General features: G+C 45.6%; 1 protein-coding gene across 11 annotated transcripts in view; it reads left to right on the top strand.

The window, feature by feature from the left end:
- UCKL1 (uridine-cytidine kinase 1 like 1) overlaps window positions 1-15,805 on the top strand; it is a 64,269-nt gene that overhangs the window by 26,297 nt on the left and 22,167 nt on the right. For 8 of the 11 annotated variants that reach the window (XR_014025914.1, XR_014025915.1, XM_081323773.1 and 5 more), the window contains exons 4-7: window positions 2,545-2,715; window positions 5,042-5,113; window positions 7,558-7,747; window positions 9,998-10,059. Coding sequence is in view for 9 of the 11 variants with exons in the window: in XM_081323773.1 (XP_081179899.1) it covers window positions 2,545-2,715; window positions 5,042-5,113; window positions 7,558-7,747; window positions 9,998-10,059 (495 nt within the window). In the remaining 2 variants the exon portion in view is untranslated. Of the gene's footprint in view, window positions 1-2,544; window positions 2,716-5,041; window positions 5,114-7,557; window positions 7,748-9,997; window positions 10,060-13,402; window positions 13,420-15,805 lie in introns of all 11 variants that reach the window. The other 3 variants (XM_081323768.1, XM_081323772.1, XM_081323767.1) reach the window with 1 other exon arrangement.

Here is a 15,805-nt window from a genome sequence, read left to right as displayed (position 1 = left end):
ATCAAGGAGAGAAGCAACCTGGAATTAAGGAGGAATTTCCTAACTGGAACAGTTGATCAGTGGAACAACTTGCCTGCAGAAGTTGTGGGTGCTCCAGCCGTTGTGGGTTCTCCATCACCAGAGGTTGTTAAGAGGAGATTGGACAGCCATTTGTCCGGAGCGGAATAGGGTCTCCTGCCTTGAGCAGGGGTTGGACTAGAAGACCTCTAAGCTTCTTTCCAACTCTGTTATACTATTAATCTGTGACTCCAGCCCAAATCTTGTTGATTAAATTGACGTATTCCTGTAGTTTTCTGAGAAAACAGTATGATTTGATTTTAAGTTCTTTTAACTTCCTAGTAAAGTACTATACAAAAGGGACGTGGTGGCTCAGTGGGTTAGGAGGCTGAGCTTGTTGATCAGAAGGTCGGCAGTTTGGCGGGTCGAATCCCGAGTGCCGCGTAACAGAGTGAGCTCTTATTACTCATCCCAGCTTCTGCCAACCTAGCAGTTCGAAAGCACGTAAAAATGCAAGTAGAAAAATAGGGACCACTCCGGTGGGAAGGTAACAGCGTTCCATGCGCCTTTGGCATCTAGTCATGCCGGCCACATGACCACGGAGACGTCCTCGGACAAGCGCTGGCTCTTCGGCTTTGAAACGGAGATGAGCACCGGCCCCTAGAGTCGGAAACGACTAGCACGCATGTGCGGGGGAACCTTTACCTTTACCTTTAAAGTGCTATACAGCTCTGTCTTTCCTGTTAAGTCTCCTGTCTAACATTAAAACCATAGAATCTTAGAGCTGCAAGGGACCTTGGAGATCTACTAGTCTAACCCCCTGCCAGAGGCAGCAGACGGTTTATATCAGTGATGGGAAACCTTTTAGGGACCGAGTGCCCAAACTGCAACCCAAAACCCACTTATTTCTCCCAAAGTGCCAGGGGAAAGTTAGGGATGACATTTGAAATAGATGTTTCAAAGATGCTGAGATAACTTGATGTCCAAGTGTAGTTTCTATAGGTAGTTCTCGACTTAACAAGATTTAGTGACCGTACGAAATTACAACATCACTGGAAAAAAGTGACTTATGACCGTTTTTCACACTTAACAGCCATCACAGGGTCAACGTGATCAAAAATTCAGATGTTTGGCAACTGACTCATATTTATGATGCTTGCAGTGCCCTAGGGATCACGTGATCCCCTTTTGCGATCTTCGGATGAGCAAAGTCAACGGGGAAGCCAGATTCACTTAACAGCCGTGTTACTAACTTAACAACTGCAGCGATTCGCTGAACAGGTGTGGAAAGAAAGGTCGTAAAATGGGGCAAAACTCAGTTCACGAATGTCTCCCTTAGCAATAGAACTGTTGAGCTCAATTCTGGTTGTAAGTCAAGGACTACATATATAGAGCTGAGTGCAACAAAATCTCATTTTAATGTATGTTGATCAGTGTACATTTAAAGTGACAATAAAGTTGTTTATTCTATTCTATTCTTATTCTAACAACAACAACAATAACAACAATAATAATGTTGGAAGGGGCTTTGGAGGTCATCTAGTCCAAACCCCTGCTCAGGCAGGAAACCCTATAGTACCAATTCAGACAAATGGTTGTCCAGTCTCTTCTTAAAAACTTCCTGTGTTAGAGCATTCACTACTTCTGGAGGCAGGTTGTTCCACTGGTTAATTGTTCTAACTGTTACAAAGTTTCTTCTTAATTCCAGGTTGCTTCTCTCCTTGATTAGTTTCCATCCGTTGCTTCATGTCCTGCCTTCAGGTGCTTTGGAGAATAGCTTGACTCCCTCTTCTTTGGGGCAGCCCCTGAGATATTGGGAGACTGCTATCAGGTCCCCCCTCGTCCTTCTCTTCATTACATACCCAATTCCAGCAACCGTTCCCGATATGTTTTAGCCTCCAGCCCCCTAATCATCTTTGTTGCTCTTCTCTGTACCCTTTCTAGAGTCTCAACATCTTTTTTACATTGTGGTGACCAAAACTGAATGCAGGATTCCAAGTGTGGCCTTACCAAGGCATTGTAAATTGGTATTAGTCCTTCACGTGATCTTGATTCTATCCCTCTGTTAATGCAGCCTAGCACTGTGTTGGCTTTTTTGGCAGCTGCCGCACACGTCTGGCTCATATTTAACTGATTGTCTACTAGGACTCCGAGATCCCTCTCACAGTTGTTACTATTGAGCAAGGTACCCCCTATACCTCTACATTCGGTTTTTCCTGCCTAAATGTAGAACCTTACTTTTTTCACCACTGAATTTCATTTTGTTAGATAGCGCCCAGTGTTCAAGTCTGTCCAGATCCTCCTGTATCTTAAGCCTGTCTTCTGGGGTGTTGGCTATTCCTGCCAGCTTGGTGTCATCTGCAAATTCTATTCTATTCTATTCTATTCTATTCTATTCTATTCTATTCTATTCTATTCTATTCTATTCTATTCTATTCTATTCTATTCTATTCTATTCTATTCTATTCTATTCTATTCTATTCTATTCTATTCTATTCTATTCTATTCATTACCCCTCTCTCCTAAATATCATTTTGTTGGTGACAGGTTCTGACGAAAGAGCAGCAAGAACTGGCTGCCAGCAACGATTTCAACTTTGACCACCCGGATGCTTTTGATTTTGACCTGATGATCGCCACTGTGAAAAAACTCAAGCAAGGGAAAAGTGTGAAGATCCCCATTTATGACTTCACCACCCACAGCCGCAAGAAGGAATGGGTGAGCCCAGCTTCTGAGGGGGGGGGCCTTGATGTCATAGCTCCGTCCCCTTTGAGGGTGACGTGTCTCCTTTGCCTGAGGAAGCTCTGCTTTCTCCCTCAATTACAAACTCTTGTAATTGCTTGGTTTTGTTTATTGTGATTCGCCCAGAGGGGTTGGCAGTTGGGCAACATGCCATTTTTATTCATTCATTCATTCATTCATTCATTCATTCATTCATTCATTTTTATTATTTATTTATTTATTTATTCATTCATTTTCATTCATTCATTCATACATTTATATCCTTTATCATTTTCACAAACAACTCAAAGTGGCATACCTATCCAACGCACCTTCCTTCTCCTGTTTTCCCCCGACAACAACAACCCTGTGAGGTGGGCTGGGCTGAGAGAGGGAGAAATTGGCCCAAAGTCACCCAGCTGGCTTTCGTGCCTAGGGCAGGACTAGAACTCACGGTCTCCTGGTGATTGGCCCAAAGTCACCCAGCCATCTTTCTTGCTTAAGGAGGGACTAGAGCTCACAGTGACCTGGTGATTGGCCCAAAGTCACCCAGCTGGCTTTCGTGACTAGCGCAGGACTAGAACTCACCGTCTCCTGGTGATTGGCCCAAAGTCACCCAGCTGGCTTTCATGCTTAAGGAGGGAGTAGAACTCAGCCACCACTAGACAAAACTAGCTCTCTTATTTATGTAAGAAATTTTATATGGTCGCCCAACTCACTCTCTGTGACACAGGGCGACTTACAAGGATAAAAGTTGAATACAAGGACAATAGAAAAACAATGCATGGCAGGACTGGAACTCACTGTCTCCTGGTGATTGGACCAGTCACCCAGCCGGTTTTCATGACTAAGGTAGGACTAGAACTCACCGTCTCTTGGTGATTGGCCTAAAGTCACCCAGCTGCTTTTCATACATGAGGCGGGACTGGAACTCACCATCTCCTGGTGATTGGACCAGTCACCCAGCCGGTTTTCATGACTAAGGCGGGACTAGAACTCACCGTCTCTTGGTGATTGGCCTAAAGTCACCCAGCTGCTTTTCATGCATGAGGCGGGACTGGAACTCACCATCTCCTGGTGATTGGACCAGTCACCCAACTGGCTTTCATGACTAAGGTGGGACTAAAACTCACCGTCTCCTGGTGATTGGCCCAAAGTCACCCAGCTGGCATTTGTGCCTAAAGCGGGACTAGAACTCACAGTCACCATTAGACAAAACTGGCTCTCTTATTTATGTAAGAAATTTTATACAGCCGCCCAGCTCAGTCTCTGTGATACAGGGCGACTTACGAGGATAAAAGCCGAATACAAGGACAATAGTAAAACAATGACACACTCACACCCCAGCAACAACAATCAAATCAGCCACTTGATGGACTCCATCCCGCTCTGGGGTCCCCAAGCCTGTTGTCAAAACTACGCCTTCAGGGCCTTGCAAAAGTGTTTCAATGGGGGGGGGAGGGGCAATCTTATTTCCACAGGGATGATGTTCTACAGGGAGGGAGGGAGCCACCACAAAGAAGGCCCTTCTTCTTGGTCTTCTTGTAGATGGACCTCCTTAGGAGTGGGGACCCTTTCATAGGACCAAGAAGGGGGTTATCTGTGGTGGCTTTCCATAAAACATACTCTGGGAACTAATAGGGAGGAGTCGTCTTCACCCTCTGTCTCTCACACAAACTGTCTGGACTGAGTTGTCTCTTGCTCCTCTGAAATGCAAGCCCTCCCTCCTGGGAATCCAGACTACATTCCATCACAGCCGGTGACCCAGCTCAATAAAATAACTTTAAACCTTTCCGCTAATCTCTCCATAAACCACTCTTGTGCTTTGCTTTCTTATATCCAAGTCAGCTTTACTTACAAAGTAATAAAAGGTAAAGGTAAAGGTTCCCCCGCACATGCGTGCTAGTCGTTTCCGACTCTAGGGGCCGGTGCTCATCTCCGTTTCAAAGCCGAAGAGCCAGCGCTTGTCTGAGGACGTCTCCGTGGTCATGTGGCCGGCATGACTAGATGCCAAAGGCGCACGGAACGCTGTTACCTTCCCACCGTAGTGGTCCCTATTTTCCTACTTGCATTTTTACGTGCTTTCGAACTGCCAGGTTGGCAGAAGCTGGGGCGAGTAACAGGCGCTCACTCTGTTCCGCGGCACTCGGGATTCGACCCGCCAAACTGCCGACCTTCTGATCGACAAGCTCAGCGTCCTAACCCACTGAGCCACCCCGTCTCTTCACAAAGTAATAAAGGCGGGATTAAAAAAAATAAACAAACAAATAAGTGTTTTAATCAAACTTTAATCAAACTCTCCATGCACAATTCTTGCTTCTAGAAAATGCTTTATGGAGCCAACGTGATTATATTTGAAGGTATTATGGCATTTGCCGATAAGGAGCTCCTGAAGGTAAGGCTGGGTTTTCAGCCTTCTTTTTCTCTGTGTGTGTGTGTGTGTGTGTGTGTTAGGATGGGGGGGGGGTTAGTACCGTGTTTCCCCAAAAGTAAGGCCTACCCCAAAAATAAGCCTACCTTGATTTTGGGGGGTTGGGCCTAATATAAGCTCTACCCCAAAAATAAGGCCTAGTTTGGGGGTGAGGCACACACCTAAAAATCAAGCTAGGGCAAGGGTGTGGGGGTGTGGAGCTGACCCACGCACCCCACACCCACTTTTTCCCTCCAGCCAGGCCTCTCCTCGCCGGCCCACTTCTTCGGTGGCGTCTTCTGAAGCCAGGCCTGCATTTCTCAATCAGGCCTGCATTTCTGGAAAGGCCACTGCAGCCGAGAACCGAGCTATAGATTGAATCCATAGCTCGGTACTCGGCTGCAGAGGCCTTCCGGAAAGGCCCGACTGCAAAATGCAGGCCGGAATGCAGCTGCAGAATGATGCTGCTCCTTCGGCCACAGAAGAAGAGGACCGGCTGGGCTGTCGGTGCAGGAGGGGAGTAAAGCATCCTGCAAAAATAAGATCTGGTGCCTCTTTTGGAGGCAAAAATGAAATAAAATAAGACCCAGTCTTATTTTTGGGGAAACACAGGTATTGGTGGCCCCAAACCCACCTCCAGACCATGTCTTCTTTCCCCAGCCCTTGGAGGCCCCAAGTCAGGGAACTGAAAGCCTGGGGGGGGGGAGAAATTACCTGCCACTTGGGGGGTCAGCATAGTTGAAAACCAACTATGAAAAAGCCCCCGCCCCGTTCAATTGGGACATCTAGTTTGAGGAAGGTTTTGGCTTTCAGTTCTCTCTCAAGCCCAATTAAGGGGTTTTTTTTTTTTGAGGGGGGGAGTGTTTTATGTTGCGTTTTATCTTTTACCTGCCCAGAGATTGTTAAGATTGGAGCAAGATAGAAGGCTTGGAAATAAATCCGTTTTAAAAATAAGCTTTAAAAAAACAAAGCTTCCCTTTCTCCTTGTCTTCCTTCCTTCCTTCCTTCCTTCCTTCCCACCCACCCTCCCTGCCTCCTTTCTTTCTTTCTTTCTTTCTTTCTTTCTTTCTTTCTTTCTTTCTTTCTTTCTTTCTTTCTTTCTTTCTTTCTTTCTTTCTTTCTCTCTCTCTCTCCCTCCCTCCCTCCCTCCCTCCCTTCTTTCTTTCTTTCTTTCTTTCTTTCTTTCTTTCTCTCTCCTTTCTTTCTTTCTTTCTTTCTTTCTTTCTTTCTTTCTCTCTCTCTCTCTCTCTCCCTCCCTCCCTCCCTCCCTCCCTCCCTCCTTTCTTTCTTTCTTTCTTTCTTTCTTTCTTTCTTTCTTTCTTTCTTTCTTTCTTTCTTTCTTTCTTTCTTTCTTCTTTCTTTCTCCCTCCCTCCCTCCCTCCCTCCCTCCCTTCTTTCTTTCTTTCTTTCTTTCTTTCTTTCTTTCTTTCTTTCTTTCTTTCTTTCTTTCTTTCTTTCTTTCTTTCTTCCTCCCTCCCTCCCTCCCTCCCTCCCTCCCTCCCTCCCTCCCTTCCTCCTTTCTTTCTTTCTTTCTTTCTTTCTTTCTTTCTTTCTTTCTTTCTTTCTTTCTTTCTTTCTTTCTTTCTTTCTTTCTTTCTTTCTTTCTTTCCCTTCCTCCTTGCAAGGTTCTAACAATCACTACTTTTTTAGATATAAATTTCCCTCTCCCTTTCAGCAACTCTAGACAGGTCGTCTAGCACTTCCTGTTTTGTCCAACAGCCTTGTGAGGTTGGTCCATCTGAGGAGGGGGGCGGACTGGCCCCAATGTGACTGTCCAGGAAGTTCTTTTGGGGAGGGGATGGGAATGGAGCCCGTTTCTAGTCCAGCCCTCTTCCCCCCCGCCCCGACCCTCTGGCGTTTCCTAAAACAATGTTTTTCAACCTTGGGTAAACTCTCAAGCTTCTTCCTTCCATTATATATTCAAGATGGAGAGTGTTTATCATTCGTATGCTATGTATATGTAGGGGTGTGGGTCTCTATACATATGTTGCATATAGTATGTTTAGGTGTGTGTCACGTATGTGTCCACTTTGAGAGCGGGCAGCTAAATTTCATTTTTGATGTGTGCCGTCATGCCCACAGGGAAAAAAATGACAATAAAGGTTATCTTATCTTATCTTTAACGTGCACGGACTTCAACTCCCAGAATTCCCCAGCCAACTGTGAATTCTGGGAGTTGAAGTCTGCGCATGCTAAAGTTGCCAAGGTTGAAAGACACTGCTCTAGAGTGGTGGGGGGGGGGGTCAAACTTCCGGCCTGTGGCCGGACGTGTCACTGGGAAACCGCACTCACCCCATTGCCGGCAATGGGGAAAAAGCTCCGGTACGTTGCACGACGTCACGTGATGCCGCGGGTTTGACATGTCTGTTCTAGAGGGATCTCTTTTGGACCCAAGTGCCACTTGACTCCCTTCATTTTTTCCTCCCCAGCTTCTGGATATGAAAATATTTGTGGACACTGACTCGGATATCCGCCTGGTTCGGCGTTTACGAAGGGACATCAGTGAACGAGGCCGAGAGATTGAGGGGGTCATCAAGCAGTATAACAAGTTTGTCAAGCCAGCCTTTGACCAATATATCCAGCCTACCATGCGACTAGCCGATATTGTGGTCCCACGAGGTAGGGATCCTCTTTTTATTCGCCACTGCCCTGGCTGGATTCTTGATCTGGGGGGGAGTCTCTTTGCTAGATCTCTTGCTCAAATTGCCCCGATTTTTCTCACGCTGAAAGTGTTTGGCATCCATTTCCAGCCAACTAGCAAAAAAAAAATGCTTGAAAGGATTTGGTCTGGGACATTAAGGTAAAGTGCTACTGAATCTGGAGGTTCTATTGCCCACATTGTGCTAACAGCTGCCAACAGACCACTCCAGTCTGCCCTGCAATTTTTCAAATTAGCAGTGCCAAAATTTCAGGGATGTAATTTTTTTTAATTTTTTTAAAATTCTATATCAAATCATATTATCTTAAACAATGCTTGGGAGGGCTTTCCAACCAGTTTAAATAAATTAATCCTTTGCTTCCAATAGAAGAAAATTTTTACTTCCTAATGTTTGCATTTGTATATTTACAAAAACACATTTAGGATGGTTTTTTTGGCTAAAAACCGCTATTGACTTCCCATTTTTGACAAAAACAGTGAAAGATGGGTTCGTTTAACGACGGTGGCGGTCGTTTACGATCAACACTTTTGCTTAACAACCGCTTGTAAGAAAAAAAAGGTTATAAAAATTCATCAGGGTGCCTCATTTTGCGGCCGTCATGACTGACAGCTGTTATGGACAGAGTCCACTACGAACGTAAGTCGAGGAATAACTGAACTGGTAGTCCTTGACTTACGACCGCAACTGAGCCCCAAATGGCTAAGCAAGTTTTCCAACCTTTTTTTGCCTCCGTTGCTAAATGAATCGCTGCAGTGGTTGGGTTAGTAAGACGATGGTTAAGTGAATCTGACTTCCCCATTGACTTTGCTTGTAAAAAGGTCGTACAAAATGGTCAGGTGAGCCGGGGACAGAGCAAACCGTCATAAATATGAGTCAGCACCTGAATTTGGATCACGTGACCGGGGGAGCGGGGAGATGCTGCAATGCTTGTGTGAAAAATGGTGATAAGTCACTTTTTTCAGTGCCGTTGTAACTTCGAACGGTCACTAAGCAGACTGTTATATGTCGAGAACTTCCTGTATTTTTTTATTTTTTTTTATTTTGTCAAAGTACAACCATGTATACATTGAGATTGGCTGAGCCTCCCTTCGTGCCCCCACCCCCAACTTACAGTGACAACAAACCCTCCATCTTATTACACCGTGTGAGCTAATTGCACAACACACCGGCCTCGCAAGTCAGTCATACATAAAATTATAAAATTATTTCCCATTCAAGAGCCTAACAGCCCATGGATAAAAGCTGTTCTTCAGCCTGTTGGTACGGCTGGCTATACTCCTGTATCTCCTACTGGATGGTAGGAGAGTAAAGAGAGTCATCCCTGAGAATTTTCCTCACTCTTCCAAGGCAGCGGGCCCTGGCGAGGTCATCCAGCGGTGTCAGGGGACAGCCCACGATGTCTTGTGCTGTGCTCACCACCCTCTGTAATGCTTCCCTATCCGCGGCTGTCAGACCAGCATACCAAACCATAATACCGTACGAGAGGACGCTCTCTATAGTAGACCGGTAAAAGAGGGTTCTTAGCCGTCGTTCTACCCTGTTCTTCCGCAAGACCCTGAGAAAGTGAAGCCTCTGTTGGGCCTTTCTGGCCACCTGGGTTGTGTTGACTTTCCAGGTCAGATCTTCGCAGAGGTGGTTTGGGGCTTGTTCGATGGGAAGTTGGTTTGAGAAAGTTGCAACTCTTTAATTTCGATTCTGCTGCTTGCATGGGATCTGTAGGCGGCTTGCGCCCTCTAGGGGATTTCCCAGGTCATTACAGGAAGTAAACTGACATTCATTTCTCTTGAGCAGTTTTCTTGCAGATTTTTTTTTTAAATTCCATTTATATCCCGCCCTTCTCCGAAGACTCAGGGCGGCTTACAAGCTTAGCAATAGCCTTCATTCTATGTATATGCCTGCTTGTTAGGGCTTTCACACACACCCCCAAGTGGCATTATTACAAAGTCAGCTTAATTGCCCCCAACAATCTGGGTCCTCATTTTACCTACCTCGGAAGGATGGAAGGCTGAGTCAACCTTGAGCCTGGTGGGACTCGAACCTGCACTAATTTCATTTCATTACCCAACTAGGTAGCGTCATCAGGACAAGGAAGGAGTGGGGTTTGGTCTCAGCAGCCAAGAGCCCCGAGGACCCCTCATTTCAATCCTGAGCTGCAAATATCGGCTTTAATCAGTGACATTTACTCTTTTCCTCTCTCTGTTTGTTTCAGGTAGTGGAAATACCGTTGCTATTGACTTGATCGTCCAGCACGTGCACAGCCAGTTGGAAGAGGTGAGACCTTATGACTGTTCAGGAAAGCCCCTGCATTGGGTGGTATCAGCTTTTCTTCTTTGCTTCAAGTCCACCTTTTTGTGTCAGCCACATGGTAGCCACCTTCAGTCCCCTTCTGCAAAAAATTAATTAATTAATAATATATGTCCCTTGCTGCAAAGTTTGCAAAAAAAAGGGAATTCGGGAGCAGAATCTTTACCTTATCCAGGGGCTCCCCAGATTGGTTGAGCAAACCTGCGGTCTGGTCTTCTACAGATAGTCCTTGACTTACAACCATTCATTTAGCTACAAGGGCATTGAAAACATTGACTTGTGACCATTTTTCACATTTGCAACCATGGTAGAAATACATCCAAAACATTTCAGAAGCTGTAGCATGCAGCTTCTGAGATCTGCAAGTGGGCATCGCAAGCTGCCCAGAGGCAACCATACGAGGACAAGATTATTATGCATTGTAAAGATTGCTTGGAGGTGGGAGACACTTCTAATGGAATCTACCGGATCCCCTGCATGGATTGCCCCTCTGACTATGCAGGACAAACGGGGAGGAAGCTTAACCATCAGATTGCAAGAGTGGTCAGATGAGGAGACACAAACTCATTGGTAGCCTCCATAAAGAAGGGGGCCGCCACCAAGGTCCCACCAGGTGATAATCCCTAGTTCATGGGGCCTGTAACATGCCCTGCCTTCCTGCCCTGGTGGATCAGGTAGATATGATCCACCAGATATGATCCACCAGATCAAATAATCTGGCCTCAAGCCCTGTAGGGCTTTGAAGGTGAGGACCAGCATCTCACCTTGGACCCGGAAGCAGATTGGCAACTTCCTGCAAAAGTCTTAAAATTACTCGGTTGGACCCCAAAACACAACAGGAGAAAACTGGCTGGGTGGGAGGCGGGAGGGGGGGGCGACAACCAGCTCTGGGTTTGGACCCTCTCAAGACACATTAAAAAAAACCTCCTGATAATATAATTTGGGGAACGCCCACTATAGGAAAAAAATGACAGGTAGTCCTCGACTTATGCGGCCGCAATTGAGCCCAAGATTCCCACTGCTAAGCTGTAGAGAGTGGTTAGGCAGGCTGGGCCTCGTTTTACGACTTCTCTTGCCGCGGTTGTTAAGTGAAACACTGCAGATGTTAAGCTAGGAACGCAGCTTGTTAAGTGAATCCGGCTTCCCCATCGACTTTGCTCGCCAGGAGGTCGCAAAAGGGGATCGCGTGACCCTCCCTGGGGGGACACTGCGAGTCAGTCACCAAGGGTCCGGATTTTGATCAGGTGACCACGGGGATGCTGCAACGGTCGTAAGTGTGAAAAACGGTCATGCCCCACTTTTTTCAGTACAGTTGTACATTCAGTCACCAAAAATGTTGTAAGTGTGGGACTACCTCTATACCTTACAACCATTCGTGGGGGTTGGACTAGATGACTTCCAAGGTCCTTTCCAACTATTATTATTATTATTATTATTATTATTATTATTATTATTATTATTATTATTATTATTATTATTATTATTATTGTTGTTGTTGTTGTTGTTGTTGTTGTTGTTATTATTATTATTATTATTATTATTATTATTATTAACAATAACAATAATATTTAATGACTGTTCGAAGTTCAACGGCACTGAAAAAGTGACTTGTGACCATTTTTCACACTTACGACCACTGCAACATCCCCCATGGTCATGTCATCAAAATTCGGACATTTGGCAAACTGACTCGTATTTATGACAGTTGCAGTGTCCCCCTGTGATCCCCTTTTGCCGCCTTTCCAACCAGCAAAGTCAATGCCAGATTCACCTATTAGTCACGGCACTAACTTAACCGCTGTAGTGTTTCACTTAACACCCACAGCAAGAAAAGTCGTAAAATGAGGCACAGCAACATAAATTCTGGGCTCAATGTGGTCGTAAGCCGAGGACAACCTGCTGTTGCTTAAGTTGCATTCATTTCCAGGGGTCGCTTTCAGGCTAACAGCACGGCTCCATCTGACATGGGTGTGTTTGTGTGTGGGGGAACTGGGTTGTGTTGCCTCCCACCCAGTGTCTTATCCAGGTTCGGCTAGCAGGTAACGTAGCCAGGCTGGTCAGCCCCATCCATGGGGTCTCTTTGACCCTCATTTGAGACCCAGTCCAAGCAGCTTCCATCAGGCCCTCGAAAAGCTCTTGAGAGTTACTTTGGTCTGGTGTTAAGGCACTAGGCTAGAAAGCAGGAGACGGTGAGTTCTAGTCCTGCTTTAGGCATGAAAGCTGGCTGGGTGACTTTGGGCCAGACACCAGGAGCCTGTGAATTCTAGTCTCTTGCCTTAGGTGCGAAAGCCGTCTGAGTGGTTTTGGGCCAATCACCAAGAGACAGTGAGTTCTAGTCCCGCCTTAGGCATGAAACCTAGCTGAGTGACTTTGGGCCAATCACCAGGAGATGGTGAGTTCTAGTTCACCTGAGAAGGTGATTTACCAGGGTTACTTTGGGCCAATCAGCAGGAGGAAATGAGTTCTAATCATGCCTTAAGCATGATAACCAGCTGGGTGACTTTTGGCCACTCACCAGGAGACGGAGAGTTCTAGTCCCGCCTTAGGCATGATACCTGGCGGAGTTACTTTGGGCCAATCACCAGGAGCCTGTGAGTTCTAGTCTTGCCTTAGGTGCGAAAGCCGGCTGAGTGATTTTGGGCCAATCACCAGGAGACTGTGAGTTCTAGTCCCGCCTTAGGCATGATACCTGGCTGAGTGAGTTTGGGACAATTACCAGGAGACGGTGAGTTCTAGTCCCACCTTAGGCATGATAGCCAGCTGGGTGACTTTTGGCCACTCACCAGAAGATGGCGAGTTCTAGTCCCACTTTAGGCATGAAAGCTGGCTGGGTGACTCGAGCTTGTCACCAGGAGACGATGAGTTGTAGTCCCTCGTTACATAGACACAAAACACGGCTGAGTGACTGTGGGCCAGCCCCTCTCTCTCCGGCCTGACCCACCTCACTGAGTTTTTGTTATGTGCAAAATAGATGGTGGGATAGCATGTTGGATATGTTCGCCACCTTGAGTTATTTGTCAAAATGAATAATAAAGCCAGGATGCAAAGCAAACCAGTAAAATAAATGGCAGGCATTCGAAACCACCAGCCAACAAAATAATTGCATAAACCTGTTCCGAGCAAAACCGAGACCGGGGAATCCTTGAAGAAAAAAAGATGAAAACATGAATTTGCGAGGCAGTGAATATCGAAGATATATTCCTGTTTTATTTTGATTTTTTTTTAATTAATTTGCTTCCCGGCTTCCCGTTTCCTTGCTGGCGTTTTAATAATGACTGATTTCACTGTCTTTGTTGTGTTGTTCCTGCAGCGTGAACTCAGCGTCAGGTAAGTGTTTGTTTCCTCCCTTGATTTGTCTCCTCCCTTCTGCTTTGGCCCCGAGGCATCTGAAGCACGACACAGGCCAGATTATTCATAATTAATTAATTAATTATAATTAATAAATGGGATTAAATTAATGTCCTCCTGGGGCCCAAGATCCAGCAAACCGTAAAAAAAAAAAAAAGAAATATTTCTCTGACAATTCTGAGAATAAAAATGTCCTCAAAGCGTGGGTCCTTTTTAATTTAAAACACAAAACCCCCCAAGCTTTTGGGTTAAGTTTCAGATTCGGCATTTTTCTCTTTGCCTTGTGGGCTTAGGGGGGAATTTTTTTTTAAGGAAAATAGAACGTGGGTTGTTTTTTCCCCGGTTTAGTTTTAAATTTTAAATTTTAGGGGTCATCCAAGGGACCTTCTGGGATGGAGGCCCTTGTGGGCACCCGGGTGCCAACCTCCAGTCGGATTAAACAAAATGGAAGCTAACGTTTTGAGGCTGAATTTGCAATCCCATATAACCCCCTTTGCAAAATAGATCCTTCCAGGAGATGGAAAGTAGATTTAATAAGCAGGCTTATAAACGGCAGTTAAAAAAAATGCACTTTCCCCCTTTCTCATAATTTGCTCCTTACAGGTAGTCCTCGACTTATAACCACAAGTGGGACTGCAATTTCTAGTGCTAAGCTAGATGGTGGTTAAGTGAGCCACACTCTGTTTTACAACTTTTGATTTTCACATGGTTATTAAGCAAATTACTGCAGTTGAGAAGTGAATCCTGCGGTCGTTAACTGAATCCGGCTTCCTCCATTGACTTTGCTTCTCTGAAGCTGGCTGGGAAGGTCGCAAACCGCGATCACACAACCCTGGGATGGTGCAACAATTGTCAATACCTGCCAGTTGCCAAGTGCCTGAATTTTTGACCGTATGATCTTGGGGTTGTAAATGTGAAGACTTTTTCCAGTGCCGTTATGACTTGGAACGGCTGCTAAACGAATGGTTGTAAGTTGAGGACCTCCTATGTTGTAGAATATAGACCACCTGCTGGTTTTAGCATTACAAGGGAAAACACATGCACAAACACACACAAGTGTGTTCTCAAAGCTACTTTGAGTGGCTCAGCGCCTGATCACTGAATATTCTGCTGGGCTAAATAATTCTCAGTTCTCCATGAGGTTTTAAAGCAGGGGTCTTCAAACCTGGCCCTTTTATGACTTGTGGACTTCAACTCCCAGAATTCCTCAGCCAGGCACGTGTGCCTGGCTTAGGAATTCTGGGAGTTGAAGTCCACAAGTCATAAAAGGGCCAAGTTTGAAGACCCCTGTTTTAAAGAGTTTCTAAAAACTTTAAGGCAGGGGTCTTCAACCTTGACCAACTTTAAGACTTGTGGACTTCAGCTCCCAGAATTCCTCAGCCAGCATATGCTGGCTGAGGAATTCTGGGAGCTGAAATCCACAAGTCTTAAAGTTGTCAAGGTTGCAGACCCCTACTTTAAGGGATCCTTCCATTAGAATTTCTTCCTATAAGCCAGGGGTCTCCAAACTTGGCAACTATAAGATGTGTGGACTTCAACTCCAAGAATTCTGCAGCCAGCCATTCTGGCTGGGGAATTCTGGGAATTGAAGTCCACACATCTTAAAGTGGCCAAGGTTGGAGAGCCCTACTATAGGCTGAGAACTTGCTCTGAATCTAGCCCAGCCTACTTGGGTCTTGGTGATAGACTTCGCACTGATATCCCGTGGCCTGTGTGATTTCAGCAAGGAAACTGGGTCCAGAACCTGATTAGTGAGAGGATGGGGGACCACTAGGAAATGCAAAGTTTCAAGACACGTAGATTAAAAAAAATATATCCTGGAAGAAGACAGGTACATGTAGTCCTGGACTTAACGACCACAATCGAGGTCGAAATTTCTGTTGCTAAGCAAGACAGTTGTTAATCGAGCTTTGCCCCATTTTACGATCTTTAAAGTGTTAAGTGAATTGCTGCAGTTGTTCGTAACACGGTTGTTAAGTGAATCTGTCTTCCCCGTTGACTTTGCTTGTCAGAAAGTCACAAAAGGGGATCATGTGACTCCGGGACACTGCAGCTGTCATAAATATGAGTCAGTTGCCAAGTGTCTGAATTTTGATTCAGACTGGGGATGCTGCAGCGGTTGTAAGTGTGAAAAACAGTCATAGGTCACTTTTCCCAGTGCCGTTGTAACTTCAAAAGGCCACTCAATGGACAGTTGTAAGTCGAGGTCTACCTGTAGTTAATCACAGGAATTGTGCCCTGCTCATCTTGGCTGCCCCCTCCTCCCAAAACCAACCAGAAGTTGGATAGGAGACCACCAGGAAAACATGTCGCCATAGGCTAGGCTGGGAGATTGAGGACCGGTCTGCAAAACAGGCCTTGGCAG

The sequence above is a fragment of the Vipera berus genome (assembly GCF_964194415.1).
Source record: "Vipera berus genome assembly, chromosome: 3".
Taxonomy (NCBI): Eukaryota; Metazoa; Chordata; class Lepidosauria; order Squamata; family Viperidae; genus Vipera; species Vipera berus.
Note: the sequence above shows the minus strand (reverse complement) of the source record. Positions and strands in the feature narration are given on the sequence as shown.